The 22621-nt window shown below is 37.7% G+C and overlaps 2 protein-coding genes across 9 annotated transcripts in view; one reads left to right on the forward strand and one right to left on the reverse strand.

Annotated features, from left to right (window-relative positions):
* The first annotated feature begins 1891 nt into the window (after positions 1–1891).
* Positions 1892–13350, forward strand: LOC131425753 (prostaglandin reductase 1-like). Its single transcript, XM_058587884.1, has 3 exons — positions 1892–2091; positions 2157–2300; positions 12132–13350. Exons 1-3 carry the CDS (start codon positions 1932–1934, stop codon positions 13022–13024), a joined length of 1197 nt encoding a protein of 398 aa, XP_058443867.1. The 5' UTR covers positions 1892–1931; the 3' UTR covers positions 13025–13350.
* Positions 13351–20057: 6707 nt separating this feature from the next.
* Positions 20058–22621, reverse strand: part of LOC131425756 (active breakpoint cluster region-related protein) — a 144860-nt gene continuing 142296 nt past the window's right edge. For 6 of the 8 annotated variants that reach the window (XM_058587890.1, XM_058587889.1, XM_058587887.1 and 3 more), the window contains 3 exons: positions 21856–22469; positions 21411–21800; positions 20058–21344 (listed from right to left, as the gene is read on the reverse strand). In XM_058587890.1, coding sequence (XP_058443873.1) covers positions 21161–21344; positions 21411–21800; positions 21856–22469 — 1188 coding nt within the window. In that variant the 3' untranslated portion in view covers positions 20058–21160. The remainder of the gene's footprint in view (positions 21345–21410; positions 21801–21855; positions 22470–22621) is intronic. The other 2 variants (XM_058587895.1, XM_058587891.1) reach the window with 1 other exon arrangement.

Here is a 22621-nt window from a genome sequence, read left to right on the forward strand (position 1 = left end):
AAGAACCGGAATTTTCATTTTAAAATTCCCGCGCTTGTCCAATTTGAAGCGTTTATACCACTCGTATGCCTGTGTTTTTCCTAGACACTTTTCTAACATTTTCAATGTTTTTTCTAATATTTTCAACGTTTCGGAACACTTAAATCCCTTTGCAACACAAAATTTGATACACGCATGTTGTTCTAAATTTTCATCCATTATAAAAATCGCCACACGAAAATTTTTCACTTTTTTGTATAGACGCCAAACAAAAACTAATCGTACGATATGCGTCAAAATTTGACAGAATGTGTATAAAAGTGTTGCCAACGTTGAGAGAATAAAAGCTTACCGATTGGACAAGCGCGGGAATTTTAAAATGAAAATTCCGGTTCTTTTTTTATCATAAGGTACAACGTTCAACTTCATGGGTTTCACGACTCTGTACGCAACGGGGCACACAAACGAGTGGCAGATTTACTTTGTGCTCCGTTCGCCAAACGAGAGGCAACCGATTTGTTCAGAAATTTGCTCGTGGAAAAAAAACTGTGTTGAAATTTGGAGAAATGGTAACATTTGGGTCTTTTCAGAATCCAAAGAATTGTACAAAGAACTAATAAGATGTTACTTGAAATAGATGATTTATTAGTAGAACAATATTCCAAAATAAATGTGCATTTTTAGTGATCTGCCCCTTGTCGACTGCAGTTCTACGTCAACCTCGCGGTTATGTCTCTAACATTACCTACTACAAGTTTTTAGCCCCATAAGGTGTCCGGCATAGACGGCGGTTTCAGAAAATCTGGATTTTGTGTAGGTCACTTCGTCACGACTTGGTACGAAAACTAATGCATATTCTTCAAAATCACAAGTCTGAGAATTGTAGTTAAATGTTAAAACTGCGTATAGATAAATTGAGTAAAAACCTGATGTCCTGTTTAAACCTCCCCTACTTTCTCATTAAACTGGTTTTAAACATACTATAATATTCTTCATAACAACACACCAAATCTTTTCTACGGATGTCGGTAAAATTTTACTGACTTTCAAACAGCTGGACACTCAGTAATTCGTTCAGTGAAACTTTCATTTGCTAACTGATCGGTAGATTCGCTGAGAACATCTTCTTATCATAATAATACTGACTTGTTCATCATTTATTACCGACGTTCGGAAAAAATTTACCCTTTGCTTTGCCCCCCTATAGTTGCCGCGCCTGTCATTGATCGCTTCCGGTGGTCCGGATTCAGTAAATTGACCGAAAAAAAAGCACCAGCTGAAAAAGAAATACTATTTCGCTTTAAAAATACAAATACTGGAAAACATGCTCACAATCTGGAAATCACTTGAATTTACCTACAGCTTCAAAACTGTAAAACAACTTTTTTCACTCCGGAAAAATAGTTCAATTTAGCAGGTATGGTATTTGATGATATAGTCAGTAATGGTTACTGAATTCCTTCATTATTATAAATCGATTCTCTGAAAGTTGGTAAATTTTTTACTGAACTAGGAAAAGAAAATGATGTTTCAAAGTATACCAACCATGTCAGCAAAAATATAGTAAATGTTCGGTAATATATTTTAGAATTTACCGAAATCCGGTAATTCTTCGACAGATGATTGTGAATTGGACAAATTGTGGAGATCGTTCAGTGAAAATAATGTTTTACAATTCAAAATCGTAAAAATAATTACTGAACATCTAAAATCAAATTAATGAAGTAATTTCGACATCTTATTTTCGGCAATATACTCAAACTTCCGAGTTATTCCAAATCGGTGTAATTTCTCAGGACTTCACATCTTCTAATGGTTCATGTTTGACCTACTAATTGATGAGTCGCAGATGAAACGAAAAAAGAATATATCATATAAACATAAATAGAAACGAAATAAAGTGGAAAAAGATATTCGCCACGCAATAACTTCACTCATTCTCAAGTAATCCAATGTTCACGAATGCGTATAGTACTTTGTTCCAACACATTCGGCGATTGTATTTATGTATTGATAACAGCACAAAAGATAACCATATTCTTGTTTACTTTTTCCTCTCACACATCACGAGCCGGCTGGATCTGGTGGAATGCCAAAAAATGCGCTTGTTTAGTGAGTATTCATATATCACGCGTAATATATTTTCGGGTTTATTGAATTGTTTTTTTTTTATTTAGAACCGATAATTGCGGCACACCGCCGTTACGGATCGTCGGCGTTGAGTGCACAGAAATGGATTTATGCCAAAACCTTCAAAGGGGAGCCAAATCAGCAAAACTTCAGATTGGAAAAAGAGGAACTGCCAGCTCTAAAAGACGGAGGTATGATAGTGGTGTGAGTGTTGAAGTTAATTTTAGAATTACCTTATTATAGCAATTTTTTTCGAGTGGTTCACAACAACGTACAGGGAGATTTTGAAGTGATAATAATCAAAAGTCAAAATCCCTCGAATTTGATTTTTTGGTAATATTGACTTATCTGGATGATCAAGCTTCTCATTGCTTCAGATGGAAAAAATGTCATGTAAGGCAGAGATGCGTTAAAATCTTTTTGAAAATTGCTGCGGATCCAGCAATTCAAACTATAAAACCGATCAAAACATTTGTATGTTCGACAAAGCACTTCATGGCGAAAGACACTTTTTCAATTGAATTTTTTATCGTGACGTCACGAATGAACAAAGATTCATCCTTGACAGTTCAGCGGTACTGTTTACAAACAAGCTTAAACAAAAATCGAAGAGCACATCTAAAACAATCATCTTTACACTTTGCAACTAGTCACTTTTATTTAATAAATATCAAAAACGAACCTTATTCAATCGTGAACAAATGTTTTAAAACTTTATTTAGGCGATACGGACCGCCGGCTGAGTCGGAAGCAGCGGCCCCCACACACAAACCTGTAATCCACTCGTTTGCTCGGTCTATTCAAAGCTAGGAGCTATCCCTTGGCCTCGCATTAAAAAAAAAGCAATTTAGAATTTATTTTCTAGTTTTAGACCACAACGAGGACAAGGCAACCTCGGCGGCGCCAAGCCGCCGAGGTAACGCAGTCCGAGTCGTCCAATCACTAATCGGAAAATCTATAATCCAAGTGTTATCAGGCCGTTATGTATTTCAGCCTTTTAAATTACTCCCAGAATAAAATGAATCAAAAGAAAATATGCACAATTGAATTTATGCCAAATGAAAATTATGCCAAAAAAATATTATGCCAAATGAAACAGTATATCTTTTTTATTTTATGCCAAACGACATTATGCCAAACAGATTTATGCCAAACAAAAGTTATGCCAAACAAATTTATGCCAAACAAAGTTATGCCAAACAAAATTCGGCCAAATAACGTAAACCCATTATTACACATATTCAAACTGAAGCGGATTTTCTTCAGTTCATTGTAAAATTGATCTTATTCTATGCAAAACTTAGACAAACTTTACAAAACTAACATTATTCCGTCTGTTGAAATTCGTTGATTTTCCATGAAAAGCGTGAAAAACTTTTCCAAAAATGTGTCTGAATGTATCCTTGTAGCCAGCATAAGGTTAATTTGAAAATTTTTTTATATCGTTTATTTTTACCCGGCTTTAACCTAATTTTGGTTGTTCGCCGGGTGAAAAAAAAAACTCATATCATCGCTTTATTTTCCCAAATAATTGTGAAAATTCTTTTTTAGAGCTATTTTTGATAAGACTCGGAAAATCCTCCGAATTTTCCAGCCGTTTTCACCTTGCAGATAGATAAAAGTTTTTCAAGGATCAGTATGTTTTTGGTTTTGGAAAATTTTCAAATTTCCCATCGAAAATTTCCTAAAACCACCCGCGCGCATGGTACTTGGACGATAGCCTTAAGTTATGAAATGTTAAAGAACAGATTTTGTTTAATAATGGTCAAATTCATCCGATTTTATTGTTGATAATCAGTCCAAACGTTTAACTTTGCTTTGAATTCCTCGACATCGATACGAAATCAGCTTGACATACACGATTAACACGAAGGATTATAGCGATTAAAACATACGTACTTTTTTTCTGTGGCGAAAATACCTGCATTATAAGTGAACAAAATGTGATTTTCTCACTAAATAGAATTTTAAAGGTCATTGTATAAACAAAAACCTCTTGTGGTTAAATTCTGTAACGCTTAAATTCGAAACAGATTCGCAAACATTTCGTAGCTCTTGGAAACAATATTACTTTTCTGCTTCGGAAGCAATATATGATACACGTTTATAATTGGAGTGCAACCTACATTTTTTTTTGTTATTTTCCGGAATTAAGGTAGCGCTTCGCCGTGGTCACGGGAGTTCGCTGCCTATCCCGGGGTTTCATGCACTTTACCCAAAATTGTGAGAAAACGTAGAAGAAAACGGAAATTCCAAGAACATACGATTCTAGATAAATAATTTTTTTATCGATTCGTATATAAATTGTGCCTGATAAACGTTTTTATCGAAAGATTTCGTGCGAGTTATAAAAATAAATGAGTTTTTCCTTATTTTTTCGCACGCACACAATGTCCACGCATGCATTGGGGTGTGCAAAATGTCACATGCGGTAGACGCCAACAACATTTCTTTTGTTTTCATTCAGTAAAAACCATTCAAGCGAAGAGGTTGTGTTTCGATTGTACTGGCTCGTGAGTTAACGGCTGCTACCGAGACAATTCTAAGCTTCAGGTAGTTAAACTGCCCATAGCAAACGCAATATTCGGGGCGTTTCCCGACTGGAAAGCTAGCAACGAAGGCCATCCCGTTCATACGCACAGAGGTGTAGAGACACAGAGGTGCGAGAGCATAGAAGTGACGAGTCACAGAGGTGCCATCGCATAAAGGTGCGAAGACGAAGGGGTGCAAAGGCACAGAGGTGCTAAAGCAACCCAGTGCTGATCTACCAGGTACCAGAATTTGTACGCTGCGTAGGATCAAAAGAGACGGCATATATCGCGAGGTGCTACACTGCAAGCATCGCATTTGATCGCCACCAAGAGCAAAAGCACTGTACCTGGGGTCAGGTACAGCAAGTGCAGTGGTGTTCACAACGACGGCAGAGCAACTGAGATAGCAGTAAACGACAGAAGACTGCCAATTGGAAACAGCAAAAGACTGCCAATTGGAAATCGTTGGAAGAGCTTCACGTCGTTCTTCACGATAAAGGAACAGAGACATCAGCTACAAGGTAGATTTAATTTAATTTATTTTTTATTTCTTATATCTGAAATTTTACTAAACATAAGTTTTTATTTTGGTATTATTAATTTACAAAAAAAATTTAATGTAATGGATGATCTCATGGAAGATCATCCGAATCCGATTCCGGATACTAGTAAAAGTTTAAATACTCCGAGGGCTAAACATTATCCACAGGGTACCACTGGGCCATGGATAGTCTATCTTCGAAAAAAAGAAAAGATTTTAAACTTGATGCAAATTACAAAGGATTTGACATCACATTTCTCTGAAGTTAAAGAAATCTGTAAGGTTAATAGAGATAAAATTCGAGTTGTAGTTAACGACTTGAAACAGGCAAACGATATTGTAACCTGTAAATTATTTGCTATTGAATATCGAGTTTACATTCCATCGAAGGAGGTAGAAATTGACGGTGTTGTGACTGAAGCAAGTCTGACAGCAGATGATTTACTTAAAAATGGAGTTGGCCGTTTTAAAAACTCCATGCTTGAGGGAGTTAAGATACTCGAGTGCAAACAATTGTACTCAGCATCTATTGTCGATGGAAAAAAGTCTTATCGTCCCTCAGATTCGTTTCGCGTAACATTTGCCGGATCTGCATTGCCTAGCCATGTCTATATCGATAAAATTCGTCTTCCTGTTCGGCTTTTCGTACCGCATGTTATGAATTGCACGAACTGTAAAAAATTCGGACATACAGCTACTTACTGTAGTAATAAGTCCAAATGTATCAAATGTCAAGGGCCTCATAAGGATAACCTTTGCGATAAAGATGTTGAAAAATGTGTTTATTGTGGGGAAAGCCCTCATGATGATCTTTCAGTGTGCGCTGCATTTAAGCTGCGTAAAGACAAAATGAAGCTTTCTTTAAAAGCACGGTCTAAGCGCACATATGCAGAAATGCTCAAAACGGTCATACATGTCTCCCCTTTGGAAACCGAAAACGGTTTTTCAAATCTTGCGGAGCCAGAGGAATCTGACTCTGACGGAAATAGTGAAGATACCTCGTTTGTCACTCCTCAAGGGTCTGTTAAGAGGAGATTAACAAACCACAAAATACCAAAAAAGACACCTAAAATTATACCTTCAAAAAAAGATCCCCGTGTTAAAGCTAAAAAGCCAAATTTAAAACCAAAAACTGTGCCTCCTGGTTTGTCAAATTCACAAACCAATCCAGGAACTAGCTCAAGAAAAGACAATAATCCAGTGGGCTCCATTTCACATTCACCAACAGGATTACTGAAATTTTCGGAAATTGTAGAATGGATTTTCGCTGCATTCAATATTTCTGAACCTCTAAAGACCATCATAACAGCATTCCTTCCAATAGCTAGAACTTTTTTGAAACAGTTATCAGCTCAATGGCCAGCTCTTTCAGGTTTTGTATCATTTGATGGATAATTTATCATCCGCCGCAAATGATTCAATCACTGTCCTGCAGTGGAATTGTCGAAGCATCATGCCAAAACTTGATTCATTTAAAGTTTTGTTGCATAGTCAAAAATGTGATGTATTTGCTTTGTGCGAAACATGGCTTACATCAAACATAGCCTTAAATTTTAATGACTTTAACATTATACGTCTCGACAGAGACTCCCCGTATGGTGGAGTGCTTTTAGGAATTAAGAAATGTTATTCCTTTTATAGATTAAACATTCCTTCGACTTCTAGTATAGAAGTTGTTGCTTGTCAAATAAACATTAAAGGAAAGGACATTTGCATTGCTTCGGTATATATTCCTCCAAGAGCTCAAGTTGGACAACGACAGCTTAATGAAATTGTCGAAGCCCTTCCTGCTCCACGTTTGATTTTAGGAGATTTCAATTCGCACGGAATGATGTGGGGTTCCGTTTACAATGATAGCAGATCATCTCTAATATATAATATTTGCGACAATTTTAGCATGACGGTACTAAATATGGGTAGCATGACACGGATCCCAAGACCTCCTGCACGTCCAAGTGCATTAGATTTATCTCTTTGTTCGACTTCAATTCGACTAGATTGCACCTGGAAAGTATTTCCTGATTTACATGGTAGCGATCATTTACCAATCATCATCTCAATTAGCAGTAACAAAGGCATTGCTAATTCAGTTAATATTCCATATGATTTGACAAAAAATATTGACTGGATTAAATACCAAAGTAATATTTCAAGTGTCTTAACTTCAATGGAAGAGCTTCCCCCACTTGAAGAATATGACTTCCTCGTTTGTTCGATTCTGGAGGCCGCAGAACAAGCCCAAACCAAACGATTTCTTGGTCCATCGTCTAACAGAAGACCTCCAAATCCTTGGTGGGACAAAGAGTGCTCAGATGCTAAACACGCGAAACAAAATGCTTTCAAGACGTTTTTAAAACGAGGAGGAGGAACTCCTCAGAATTTTGAAAAATTCTTGGTTTTAGAAACCAAGTACAAGAACATACTTCGGGTTAAGAAATGCAGCTATTGGAGACATTTTGTCGAAGGTTTGTCAAGAGAAACCTCAATGAGCACTCTTTGGAATACGGCCAGACGAATGAGGAATCGTAACGTAGGAAATGAGAGTGAGGAGTACTCGAATCGATGGATATTTGATTTTGCGAGGAAAGTTTGTCCAGATTCCGTTCCTACGCATAGCATTGTTAGGGAGTCTTCTTCAAATGATGATTCCATTGATAGCCCCTTTTCAATGATGGAATTTTCCATAGCACTCATGTCTTGTAACAATAACGCTCCTGGATTGGACAGAATTAAATTCAACTTGGTGAAGAATCTGCCCGACCTCGCAAAAAGACGTTTGTTGGAATTGTTCAACAAGTTTCTTGAGCAAAATATTGTTCCACCTGACTGGAGACAAGTGAAAGTTATCGCCATTCAAAAGCCGGGGAAACCAGCTTCCAATCACAACTCATATAGACCCATTGCGATGTTGTCCTGCATCAGAAAATTGTTCGAAAAAATTATTCTACGACGTCTCGACACTTGGGTCGAGACGAACGGTTTGTTGTCAGATACTCAGTTTGGCTTCCGTAGAAATAAAGGGACGAATGATTGCCTTGCATTACTTTCGTCTGACATCCAAATTGCCTTCGCTCAAAAGCAACAAATGGCATCTGTATTTTTAGACATTAAAGGAGCATTTGATTCAGTTTCCATTGATGTTCTTTCAGACAAGCTCCACCAACATGGACTCCCAGCGGTTATAAATAATTATTTGCACAACCTTTTGTCAGAGAAACGCATGCATTTTTCACATGGCGATTTGGCAACAATCAGAATTAGCTACATGGGTCTCCCGCAAGGCTCATGCCTCAGTCCGCTCCTCTATAATTTTTACGTGAATGACATTGACAGCTGTCTAGTAACCCCATGTACACTAAGACAATTGGCAGATGATGGCGTGGTTTCAGTTACTGGATCCAAAGCTATTGATCTGCAAAAACCATTGCAAGATACCTTAGATAAATTGTCCGCTTGGGCTGTTCATCTTGGTATCGAATTCTCTGCGGAGAAAACAGAGCTGGTCGTCTTTTCAAAAAAGCATGATCCCGCGCAACTTCAGCTTCATATGATGGGAAGAATTATCGAACAGGTTTTGACTTTCAAATACCTCGGGGTGTGGTTTGATTCCAAATGCACGTGGGGAGGACACATTAGGTATCTGATAACGAAATGCCAACAAAGAGTAAATTTTCTTCGAACAATAACAGGGTCTTGGTGGGGTGCTCATCCGCAAGATCTAATAAAATTGTATCAGACAACGATACTTTCAGTGATGGAATATGGATGCGTTTGTTTTCGTTCCGCTGCAAATTCTCATATTATCAAACTTGAGCGAATTCAGTACCGTTGTTTGCGAATTGCTTTAGGCTGCATGCATTCGACACATACAATGAGTCTTGAAGTTCTGGCGGGAGTTCTTCCATTAAAAGATCGATTTTGGGAGCTTTCATCACGCCTGCTAATAAGATGTGATGTGCTGAATCCCATGGTAATTAATAATTTCGAACGACTAGTCGAGCTTCGATCTCAAACAAAATTCATGACAGTATATTTTAACCATATGTCACAGGAAATCAACCCTTCAAGATATATTCCTATCCGTGTCAGCCTCCTAAATGTACCTGACTCAACTTTATTTTTCGACACATCCATGCAGCGCGAAGTGCGTGGAATCCCGGACCACCTACGCTCTATGGAAATCCCAAAAATATTTTCAAGTAAGTTCAGGCATATTAACTCTGAGAAAATGTTTTACACGGACGGATCGCGAATGGAAGAAGCGACAGGGTTTGGTATGTTCAACAATAATGTTTCGGCCTCATTCAAGCTTCAAGAACCTGCATCTGTTTATATAGCAGAGTTAGCAGCAGTTCATTATAGCTTGAATGTAATCGTCACATTATCTCCAAACCATTATTTCCTCTTCACAGATAGTCTGAGTGCAATTGAAGCCATTCGCTCAAACGCTGCTGGCAAAAATGAACCGTTTTTCTTGGGTAAAATAAAACAGTGTCTGAACGACATATTGAATAATAATTATCTAATCACAATAGTTTGGGTTCCGGCTCATTGCTCCATTCCAGGCAATGAAAGAGCCGATATTTTAGCCAAACGTGGTGCTATTGAGGGTGAAATTTATGAGAGACCGATTGCTTTCAACGAATTCTATAGCGCGTCTCGCCAAAGAACACTTGCCAGCTGGCAAGCTTCTTGGGATAAAGATGATCTGGGTCGGTGGATGCACTCAATTATTCCTAAAATATCGACAAAGGCATGGTTCAGGGGACTGGATGTGAGTAGAGATTTCATTCGTGTGATGTCCAGACTCATGTCCAATCACTACACGTTAGATGCACATCTCCTTCGAATTGGACTTTCCGAGACTAATCATTGTGCTTGCGGCGAAGGTTACCGCGATATTGACCATGTTGTTTGGACATGCGTGGAGTTTCGTGATGTCAGATCTCAACTAATAAATTCCTTGCGTACCCAAGGTAGACTATCCAATGTCCCAGTTCGCGACATTCTTGCTTGTCGTGACCTTCCATACATGAAACTTCTTTATCATTTCATTAAATCCATTGGAGTTCCAATTTAAATTTTATTTTATGTTAAACTGTTTTCTCTTCCATGAGTTCAACCAATAGCCAACTATAGGATATTGAATATAAGTGGTGAACTGATACAAACAATCCTGAAATAGTTATAAGATCATGTACAAAATAAATGTATTTTATTTAATGTAATTAAAATAGCAACTCGCTTGATAAAAACAGTGTTTAGATTAACTAATGAGCACCAACATACTAATATGATATTCGAAATGTATTAGGTTTAAACTACTATGTATTGTGGATGCCACGGCGAAGAAAAACTTATGTATATTGCCTATGAAATAAACGTATTTATGAAAAAAAAAAAAAAATTTCTTTTGTTTTCGTTGTTTGTTCTCTCTGCGTAAACGTTGAATATAGATGAGTAGAAAATGTAAGTAAGTGTTACTACTTTGTAAAATAATGTCTATTCATGTTTCAGTAGAACCAGAAATCAGTAATGATTTTCATCGCTACTAGCTTTGACGCTTTGTTGAAAACGCAGCACATCCCTACATATGCGAGTTGTTTATAGCGAGAAAAGGAAAAAAGAAAACAAAATGTTTAACAAAACTCGCACGAAATCTCGCGAAAGAAAAGCTTTCTAACTAATATTTTTCGCCAAATGCATAGTAAAATCATTTACCTACAATCGTATGTTTTTGATTTTTCGTGAATCGGCTTAGTATTGGAGAAATTTGCAATTTAGGGTGAAATTTCGGCGACAAAGCAAGAGGAAGCAGTGAGTTGTCTCGCTTCGACCTGACCACGGCGAAGCGCTACCTTAAGTTACGAAATTTTACTCATTTATCTGTTATGTTTGTATTTTAGGGAATTGAATAAAAAAAAAGAAAGAGCAGCGGTAAATGTTCTATCAAAACTGTATTTTTTGCAAAATTTTCACTGTCAAACCAAATATCGACACGAATTCAAGTTTTTAAATTTCAAATGAAGAGTCATTTGAAGTTCACCAAACTAGCCTGGTTGCCAAAGTAGATACCAGGAAGATCGTGCAATGGCCGGGGCCCCAGTTTGACGAAATTTCTCTTCGCGTGAATCTAACTAAAGGGTATTTTTTCAAGAGCTTGCTGGTTTGAAATTTAAATAAATCTCATGCCAAAATATGAATTTGTCAAAAAAATTTTTCTCGTAGATAATTTCTTGGCATTTAACATTCAAGTATGATTTCGGACAATGACCGCCACGACTATTTTTAACAAAGGTCATTTTGGATGTCTAATTTTCGATCATTTTTTCAAGCATTTGAAGACGTATTTCAGCAATGACACTTTGAATATTAGTTTCCAAAGCATCAATCGTTGCAGTTCACCTGTTCATTCCTCGAAATATGGTTGTTGTGCTCTATAAAAAGTTTTAATTCACGCGTTTTTTTAGAACGGCCAATAAGCCACCTGTCAACTTCCACTTTCGAAAGAAATTACAAGCGAGCTATGAAAGATAGAGTATTAAATTTAACACCGGACGAAAGAGAAAACTTTTCTCTGCCGTTTACTATTATGACTTATTCTCAGCGAGTACCGAGTCATTCGAAATTACTCTTCAAAGTGAATGTTGATGGATGGCTTATTGGCCGTTCTCAAAAAAAAGGCGTGAATTGAACACTGATTGAACACAGAATCGTTGTTCTGTAATTAATCTGTTCATGATGAAATCATCAAACAATACTGATACACTTTACACAGTGAAAACAACTTTCAGACAATAGAGTAATCCCAATTGGAAACAACAGGGACTCAAGTGTGGATAACAATCCACTACCGTGGGGTTTTGCTTCTCTGAATGAACAATTAAATAAAAACAAATAGTTAAATGACTAAACCATGCTTGAATTAATTTTTTTTCTCTGTTTATCAGAATTTCTAGCACAGGCCCAGTACATCAGCGTGGACCCGTACATGCGCCCGTACATGATGGCTTATCCCGAGGGATCGCTTATGATCGGTGGTCAGGTGGGTAAAGTGCTCGAGAGTAAGAACACATCATTTCCCGCCGGAGCAACAGTATTCGGCCAGTTTGGTTGGCGCACGCACACTGTGTGTAATCCCAGCGACCAACCGATGAATGGACCATACACTTACGTTTTGCCAGATTTTGGTTCATTACCCCCAAGTCTGGGACTGGGAGTACTGGGTATGCCAGGAAATACAGCTTATTTTGGCCTGTTGGAACTTTGCAATCCCAAAGAGGGAGAAACTGTGGTTGTTAGTGGGGCGGCCGGAGCGGTTGGCAGTCTCGTTGGTCAAATTGCAAAACTAAAGGGCTGTCGGGCGATCGGAATCGCAGGTTCTGATGCAAAATGCCACTGGTTGAAAAGTATCGGTTTCGATGGGACAATCAATTACAAGACAACGAACAATATTTTGGCAGATCTGAAAAAGATTGCACCGAAGGGAATCGATGTGTACTTCGACAACGTTGGAGGTCAAATATCGGAAGCAGCGATCAAATTGATGAATTTGTATGGTCGAATTGCCGTGTGTGGGACGATTTCAAACTATAATACATCGATCGAAAAGGTAACCGATCCGATGAGAATGATGGTTTACAAGCAACTGAAGATGGAAGGTTTCACTGTTTGGCGGTGGACCGATCGCTGGACTGAAGGAATAGCGGCCAATTTAAAGTGGATTCAGGAGGGCAAATTGAAATGGCAGGAAACGGTCACGGAAGGATTCGAGAATACGCCGGCTGCGCTCATAGACATGTTGAAAGGAGGAAACACAGGCAAGGCTGTGGTGAAAGTTTAATGAAATCATTTTACTAACATCCAATGAGAATAACTTGAAACTGTTCTAAGAATCACCAATAGACAATCTAGAAATGACTAAGTACAGTGTTTGCATTTTGTCTTCCAATTTTACGATAAGATTAGATACCGTACTGACCGCATTGCTTTGAGATTATCTAAGAATGGTCGAAAAGAATAACACTACAAGCTACCTATCTTTTGTACCCGTACTCGCGTTTGTTGTTTTCCATCTCGTTCTAGGTTCAGAATTTGATGTACTAGGTTAATATATAAAATGTTAATTTTCGTCTCAATAAATCAGTCATCAGTTGAAATTCAAACGCAGTATTGTTGGTATTGTTTCAAACTGGAAACGTCAAATTAAGTGTTCAATCGTGTTTCAGAATAAAATTCGAGTTCGATTTATGAAAAATAAGGTATGGATTATTATTACATCGATTATTATTGAATACCGCTTGACGTGTACGAATTAAACGAGCAACAAATCTAGTAGGCCAAAATTCACATAAAAAATCATACAATGGTCAATTAAATTGAATTTCTTAATTTTGTGCAGGATTCAGAATTCACTAGGCAGCAACATTTCGCTTTGCTATAGACTTTCTAAGTTTGAAAAGTCGAAAGATGGAGGTCGACCACGTGCCGAATAAACATACTAAGGAAAGCAACGCACCTGAGGAAGCCAGTTCATCAGGGGAACCGTCAAAAAATGTGAAAAATCCCGACATAGATAAGAAGATGAGATTATTAGTTCTACATTTGCACGAAACGGTTGCTTCACTGTATGGCTTTAAGGAAAAAGATCTGAATCATATTGATGAGACAATGAAAATAACGTCACTGTTATGGAATTGCTATATACTGTGCAAACAACAAGCAGAGAACTCTGGTACAGTGAAGAAAAATGTTCCTGATGATACTGAAGTTACCATTAACGGCAAAAATAACACGATTGGCCTTATAAAAAAAATATTTCTATCAATATGTAATATTTACGAGTTATCTTTCGATTCACCATTAAGCACCACGGAACTTCATGAACGTTTTGAAACGAATTTGAGTATGTTGTGCATTTTCCGATTTCGCCGTGATGCTGGAGTTAGGGTAAACCACATGTACTGTTCAAGTGATCTGCTTGGAAGCAAATCACTTACAAAAGTCGAAAATTGGGGAATTCATGCACACCATTTACCATTCTGTTACGGTGCCAATTTTCCACCTACGATGCAAAGTGCTTTAATTGAGCAGTTAGGACCAGCGACACTACTGATTAGACTGTGCGAAACAACGGAAGCAAAATCCCAAGATAAATGGATTGCTGCTGTGGTAGAATCAATGGCGCTCATTCCATCTATAGAACAAATAGCTCACGTGCTTAAAGGGTCAAGATGCACTCGTACAGAACTGGTTTATCATGTGATGGATCTAGTTGTTTTGGGATTATATAAACAAGTCAATAAAGCATCCTTTCCATGGGCGATGATAAGATCCTTATATGGGAAACATCCGGCCTATCAAAATTGGAAAAAGATGATAAGTTTCGATTATAATTGTTCTCCATCAAAAGCAGAAATCGGGATAGCACTGACAGAGAAAGATTTTCCGCAATCCTTCGACGATTTTGGTTACACAGATCAGAAATTTTGGCACACTGTATGTCGTATCGTATTGCAAAGGAGAAATTCAAAATTAAAGCGATTGCCGGGGTCCAGGCTAACGTCTACAGACAATGGTTAAGTTATTCAATTACAGGATTATGGGGAGAGGATATCGCAGTTCAGAGGTTCATCTTCGGAGAAGAACCAATCCTTAGCAGGAATTATGGATCGGCATTTGTTGCGCGAATGAGCAATGGAGAAGAGTTAGAAATACAACTATACACCGCAAAACATGTCTGCAGCTTCTCAACCGAAGTACAGGTGTGTATGGTGCCCCGGAAAGGAATAGTTTAGCTATTGCTTGCAATGAGAAAGATCTGATAGAAGTAGTTCTTAACCAAAAACACTGGATACTCGAAAAGATACGTACAACAAGAGTGATCGAGTGTGGGACAAGTTCAATCTTTAAAGTTGATGATACTAGTTCAGCACAGAATTATGGTACAGAGATCCATAGCATAATAAAATGCGATGATCGTTACATTCATTCTTAGATATAATACTACAATAGTAATAAAATTCAGTTATGTAAAACCTATAACCTCTTCTTCTTGTGTCCCTTTTGATCTCAATAATTTCAGATGAACAAAAATATTTTAAACAACTGGAAAAATCTAATGAAATGCTAGCTTTGCCATGTCTTTTCGAAGCTAGGAGCCATCTTTTACGTATTTCATGCGTATTCTTAATAACGCTAGCAAAATCAAAGGTAGCTAGGATTCGACCGAACCATATTCGATCGAAAAACCAATACGTCGTTATTCAGAATCAGGGCGATTATTCTGAATAGCGGTGTAGCGATGTTCGAATCCAAGTTCCGATTGATTTTCGCGTGTGAAATTCGATCGAAAAATAAATGTGTCGTTATTCGGAATTATAAAGTCCGAAACAATAATATGTATCACTACACAATGAAAACCAAGTGAAGTGATTTTTACCTTATTATCGGTATCACTTCACGGTGAAAACTAAGTGAAGTGAATGTAGGTCTTTATCACGAAAGTCACTTCAGAGAAAAAAGTAATTATTATTACGAATATCAAATCACCAAAATTTTATTGGAAAAAATGATTTTTTTACTAGTGATTATTTCATTGACCGTGACACTGGTAATAGGTAAAATCAAGTGAAGTGACATGCGAGTGAAGTAAAAGTGGAAGTGAGAACGGTAATAAGGGCCATGTTGTTTGCTTGAAGTCCAATCGAAGAAGAGACCAGCTCTTTTTCAGACCATATTTTTATCTTTTATTTTTAGGTAGTCATTGTCATGAACACACTAATTGAATGTTACGTAAAGTCTAGATAAATATTTTATAGTGAAGCGTAGTTACACTGAAAGAATTTAATATTCAGAACGCTGATACAACGGGAATAAGGCCAAGTATACGAAATAACCTCATGGCTTTTATGAAGGTCGACCTTATGGGAACCGAATGGGACGATGAGTGCTGCAGCAGTGGTATCGGTGTAGAAAAACTGTAGCACTGGTATAGGGCAATTAGCAAAAACGAACGATCCCAGTGAAATTTCCACTACGCTGGTGCAGTACACTCTATGGAATTTCCAAAATAAACTTTTTTTTGACTTGTTAAAGCCGGATATAAATAAACGATATAAATTACAATTAGTTTTCTTTGACTTGGACAACAAGAAAGTTTGTTTGATATAGTCTACATTTACTTGACGAAATAAATAAATAATCATTTTCTAGATTAAATCAATATAATTACGGAATTGTTTTCAACTCGAAAATGCTGTCATCATTTGGTTTACGTCTGTCATATTCGAACGATTATGTTGCCAAAACGAAACGTGCTAAAATCGGTCCGAGACAAAATGTCATGAAAAAGTATGCTGTGCAAAGCCTCTTTGGTAGGGGAAGATGTTCGGTTGCCGGCAGTGTTCGGTTGCCGGTACCTCACCGTAACTTTTGACAGAAAGCAGATAGTGTCATTCCGACAAATGTCATGTGTGTGTTATAGCAGCATGTTCCGTGCCGAATACCAAAGCAAACAGACGCTTGTTCTTCTTTCTGCGTTCAAAATAACTTTTAATTACGTGAATATCAACACAAAAGTTTTCTCTGACTTTTTTTTAGAGTATCATGAATTGAAGAGCATCAATCGGAAAGGTGAGTGGATTGAGTGTTTATGAGTTGAAATCGGCGAAGTCACCATCAGATAATGAAAACTTTTGTTCAAAACGCCTCCGAAAAGAATAAATTCCATTTTTTCTTCGAATAATTGCAGTTTTTACTTATATTTTTCCATTTTTAGCGAATTTTCTTGGGGTGCCGGTAACCGTACACCTATTTTGAAATGGCCAAAATTTATCACTTTACTAAATTGATAATAAATTTTTTTCAATCGATTGAATCAACTTAGTTTCTTATTCAATTGTTAGCTAAGGACTTTAGCCACAGACTAACAGACAGGACACTCAAATTAGATACTTCAATCATTTTAACGGTCATGTCGAAAATTGCTTTATTTGGGACAGTACTCACATGTGTCATGATGGCGCCACGTTACCCTATCAAAAACATCCTGTCTGTCATATGTATTGATTTGTCTATGCGAATTTCATGCAGGATACAGATTTAATACATATTGCCAAAACTGTATACATAATTGTGCCTACTTCTCATCCTCCAACGCAATACAAAATCAAACCCGTTTGTTACAATATTTACTTGCTTCTGGTCTGCCGCCACTTAATTTCGGTTGAAACTACCAACACAATAAAAAATAATCTAGAAGAACAACGTTGAGTCAAATAAATGGTTACCTTCCAACATCGCGAAAAAGTAAAATATATCATCAACGAAATCCAATAATTTATTGTGACGATTCATTTTCAAATATTTTGATGAAATCAGGCATCCCTGCGAGCAGCTGATCGGTGTTGACAAACGAGGGGAAACCTACTAGTAAAAAACTTTTACATAACACAAGGGGTGTACAGATAGTAAATAGTTCGCGCGGTATAATATAGGTGGAACTAGTGCATCACGAAAAATTATTTTTATAAGAATTTACTCATACTGTCATGTCTGTTAGTCTGTGCTTTAGCTTTCCATTGATGTATTCATGTCCGCATAATGTGCACAAAGTTAGATGTAGCTTAAAAAAAAAGGTTGCCGGTAACCGAACATTCTCCCTTGCCAATAATATTCTTAAAAAATTTTGCTGTAGAACTTACACTACCACTACAAGTACTTTTGAACTTATCGCTTAATGAATGTACTTTTCCTAAAGCAAGGAAATCTTCCTTTATAGTACCAATATTAAAATCTCGTTCACAATCTAACATTCGGAAATACCAAGGAATTGCCATTATCTCTTGCATTCCAAAATTATTCGTGAACGAAAAACTTTATCACAAACTGAAGAATGTAATAACTAACAAACAGCATGGCTTTTTCAAAGACCGCTCAACTTCAACAAATCTCCGCAATGGATACTGGCAACCACGTAGAAACTTTTTCCACCGACTTCAGTAAAGCTCGTACTGACACACCAATACTTCTATATAAACTACAAAAATATAGCATAGAACAAAGCTTTCTGGAATGGCTCAAATCATAATTAAAGAATCGTGTACAAATAGTTCGCTTCCAAAACATAAACTTTGAACCAATTAATGTAACATCTGGCGTCCCTCGAGGCTCTCACCTAGAGCCTCTTTTTTTCATATTACATATAGACGACATTTCCTTCATACTCAGAAATCTAAAAGTGAATTTCTTCATGGAAAATACAAAATCAACGATGTAGTAATATTCTAGAACGAAATCAATCTATTCCACTTAAGGTGCTGCAAAAGTCTACTCCAACTCAATGTAAAAAATGTAACTCAATAACTTTCAGTTGGAAAAACAAGACCCATTCTGTAGATATATCTTTACTTACCTTACCTAACAGCTATAGGCCTGAGGTGTCCTTTGCTGTATCAAGCATACGTCTCCACATAACTCGGTCCATGGCTGCTCGTCGCCAGCCACTCAAGGCACGGATGCTTCTGAGATCACCCTCCACTCGATCGATCCACCTTGCTCGCTGCGCTCCTCTTCTTCTTGTACCAGTCGGATTAGATTCAAGAACCATTTTCACTGGGCTGTCGTCCGACATTCTTATGACATGCCCAGCCCATCGTAGACGTCCGATTTTAGCTGTGCGTACGATAGGTGGTTCTCCTAGCAGCTGTTGCAATTCGTGATTCATACGCCACCTCCACGTTCCGCCTTCCATCTGCACTCCGCCATAGATGGTCCTCAGTACCTTTCTTTCGAAAATACTGAGGGCGCGTTGGTCCTCTGCCAACATAGTCCAGGTCTCGTAGCCATAGAGAACAACCGGTCTAATGAGCGTTCTGTAGATGGTAAATTTCGTGCGGCGGCGTACTTTTCTCGATATATCTTTAGGAAATCAAATTGTAGAAAAATGTAAAATTGTACGATATTTATGTGTAATCTTGGACTCCAAGCTACATTTGTGGAACATTACAATACAATAATCAATAAAGCAAATAGTATGCAGGGCTTTATCAAACGCTTCAGTAAAATTGCTATATAGTACATATGTCAGACTCATTTTGGAATATTGCAGCGTGAAATTCATATAATACTATTCACGAAGAACGCATTGAATCGATCCAAAAACAATTTCATTTTTATGCACTTCGTAAATTAAACTGGGCAGCATTTCATCTACTATCATATGAAGCACGCTGCATGTTCATCAATATACAAACAATTAAAGAACGCCGCGACTTTGCGATGCTTTATTTTATCAGAGACATTGGGCCGTATGAATAAAATGTATTAAAGTATGTTGTTTGTAGTATCTTCTCCAAAACAAAGTCCACAGAGTATAACGTGGTTTGGTATGAATTAAAAACAAGTTCGAATATGTAGTTAATGCTACTTCCGAATTTAAGCATTTACTGCATACCGTATCGACACAGAACCGGAAAAGCTGGCATGAGCATGCACAAAGCAAGAAAAGTACTTACATCTGTAAAAATGCAACTTTTTCAATTTCTGTACTTCACTTTTTACACACAGTTCATATTCCAGCCTGTATATCTTTTTTCTGTGCTATTACGTGCGATAATCATAAGTGGAGGAAAAGTACGTCAGTTTTATTCGTATTTACGTCATACAGTTATGTCTCTGACATTACCCACCCGCTTTTTTTCTTTTAAACCAAGAAGTATTGATTGATTTGTTGAAGAGTCTCTAAGAGTCATTACAAACAGTGTTCAGCTGAACCAAAACGAAACCATTGACCCGAATTCGAAGTCATTTCACATAACACTTAATTGGATTTCTTCAAAACATTAATCGTGTTATCATCATGCACAACAAATCGATTTCAATTCACAATACAATAGATTGTTTTATTTCATTTTTTTTTTAGTTTAAAGAGAAAATCCTACAAGATAAATTCAGCAATACACTGTGTTGTCTTAAGTGACGACAGTCCAATACGTTTTTTCTTTGCATGCAAAAATACCAGTAAGTGGTGTATGTTGATGTTGACGGAACTAAGACTTCCGATAAACATTGCTTTTAGCTCTGTATAAAGAATGCATTCAATTAGCTGCAATGTGTGTGTGTTTCATTTTTTGTTTTGGCTGTTTAATTCTTACACGGTGTTTGATTGTATATTCATCATTAAGTCTATAAGAGTTTTCATGCCATCGGTTCTGACTATAACGTCCAAATGTAATTTCAATGATAACTCAATTCGTATTGTTTAATTGTAAGAATACACATGTTAAATATATTGTACACATAACGATAGTCTAATGCGAATGTACTGATTTGCGCAAACAACACCTCTCGAAATTACGTACCCTAGCAACTAACATATCCGTTCAACTAACTGCCTTGAAGACCGTAGAATAACTGCCAAAAAACGTGACTTTTGTTCGCTTTCCTAAACTAGTAAGAACTAATAATATATACACAGGGGAAACGAATTTACAAAGAGAAGAAAAAAAACTATGTTCATACGAAAAGCTGAAAATGACTAAACTTTTTTTATGAACTACTAAAGTTTATTTCAGAAATAAACAGTGCTATAAGTATATTTATATCTACACAGATAAATCAAAATGCATACTTTATTTAAAGGAAAGGTGGGTGTTTTTTTGCGGTTTTCGAACATTTTTCAACGTTTTATATTGTCAGAATTTATAAAAAAAAAGTTGCTTTCAGCACTGGACAAGCCAAAGTTAAGAGTTTTCATTGCAATAAAAAACAAAACACTGAATTTCTTCAACCAGTCAAACAAAAGTTACGGAGTGTCCGTGTACCGATCGCGACAGCATACAAATAATGCGTAACTTCTCCTTTGCGCTTCCATTTCGTATTGAATACGAATACTGTTGGTACTACAAATAGTTCTACAAAATGTGAATGCTTTTTTTTATAAACATACCCTCATTATTCCAGTGTTCATAGTCTAGGTTCATTTCAGTCGGGCTTGAAGGAAGCTGTAGAGAATGCCGGCCTGCGTCATCACGTCTGCGGTGCTGGATTCCAGTAGGTCCTTCTGTTTGACGGCAGTTGGTCCAGGCCGCAGCAAGGTTGGACCGAACACCATCGCCAGGTTGTGGAGCGACATTTTGTTCTCGATTTCCTGCTGGTGCACCCTGTGGAACGAAGAATTGAAAATTGATTGATTGTTTCAGTAGCGTGAAAACGATGTCTCCCTTTACCTCATCAAATGATCCAACAGCAATCCGATGGTGGCTTTGTTGGATTGCGGTAGCTCAAGGAAAATCTTATGCAGTGCCTCGATTCGCGATGCTTCGTTGAGGTTGGAGTGTCGATTGAAGGTTTCGAAAAATTTCGGGTAATACTGGTCGGTAAAGAGTGCCTCCGGAAGATCTCGCAGGTAGGACTTCAGAATACCCGTCACGGAGTGTATGTCTACCTCCTTAAGCAGCTGTTCCGCTTCGTAGGCATTCGTTTCGAACGATTTTTTCAGCTTGGCAACATCCGATGCTGATCCCGACACTCGATAGATGCCGACCTCGGACATGCCACGGCGTTCGACTTCCCGAACGCAAGCACTCACGATGAATGGAATGTCACGTTTTTCGCGTCTGAAAAAAATGGCTCTAGAATCAATTGATCCGTAAGTTTATAAAACGATTTTACTTGATGACTTGCTGAAGTTTAGCTCCGAACAGAGCCCCTGGTTTAGACGTTGGAACCCGTCGCAACGTCACTTCTCCGGGAACAAACCGAATCACTGTACTAAGCGTTAGCGTGTCTGACATTTTCAAAACTTTGGTGACTGGTGCCTCCTGAAGCCACTGACGACTCAACTGAAGAAAATGCTTGGTTTTTACAAGTATGAACACAATTAAATCTTCCGCGCTTACCTTTAAAATTTGCTTCGCCCTAAGGATAGGTCTTAGTGCGTCATCCTGGTACAGCAGTATTCGCAAATTCTGACTTCCCTCCAGCTCCAACACGAACGACTCGTTCCAATGGGGTGATGCACTTCGGCAAACCAGTTTCGTTTTTGCCTTGCGGAAGTAGTGACCGTAAGAATCGATTTCCACACAAATGAACAGATCGCATGGTTGTTCGAAACCATTCAAATTCTGAATGGTTAAATGAAGATCACCGACCAGTAGGCTTTCGTCACGTGCATTTCGCATAAGATACGATCCCATCTCGGTTTTGATGAGTGCCTGACAGGCGGTTATCCAAGCCTGTAGGTCATAGATTTGAACCGGGACCTGACCGGGAAGGTTGCACGATTGCTGCAAAAATAAAAGAGAAAAAAACAATGTTAGCTGGAATGAGTATTGCTGTTGATACGAAAATATGTTTCGTCATTTCATCCGCATTTGAGGTTATTATTCAAACCACACCGGCCGTGCACTGTCAGATCAGAAAAAATCACTATTATGCC

This window comes from Malaya genurostris, chromosome 1, assembly GCF_030247185.1.
Source record: "Malaya genurostris strain Urasoe2022 chromosome 1, Malgen_1.1, whole genome shotgun sequence".
NCBI classification, from domain to species: Eukaryota; Metazoa; Arthropoda; class Insecta; order Diptera; family Culicidae; genus Malaya; species Malaya genurostris.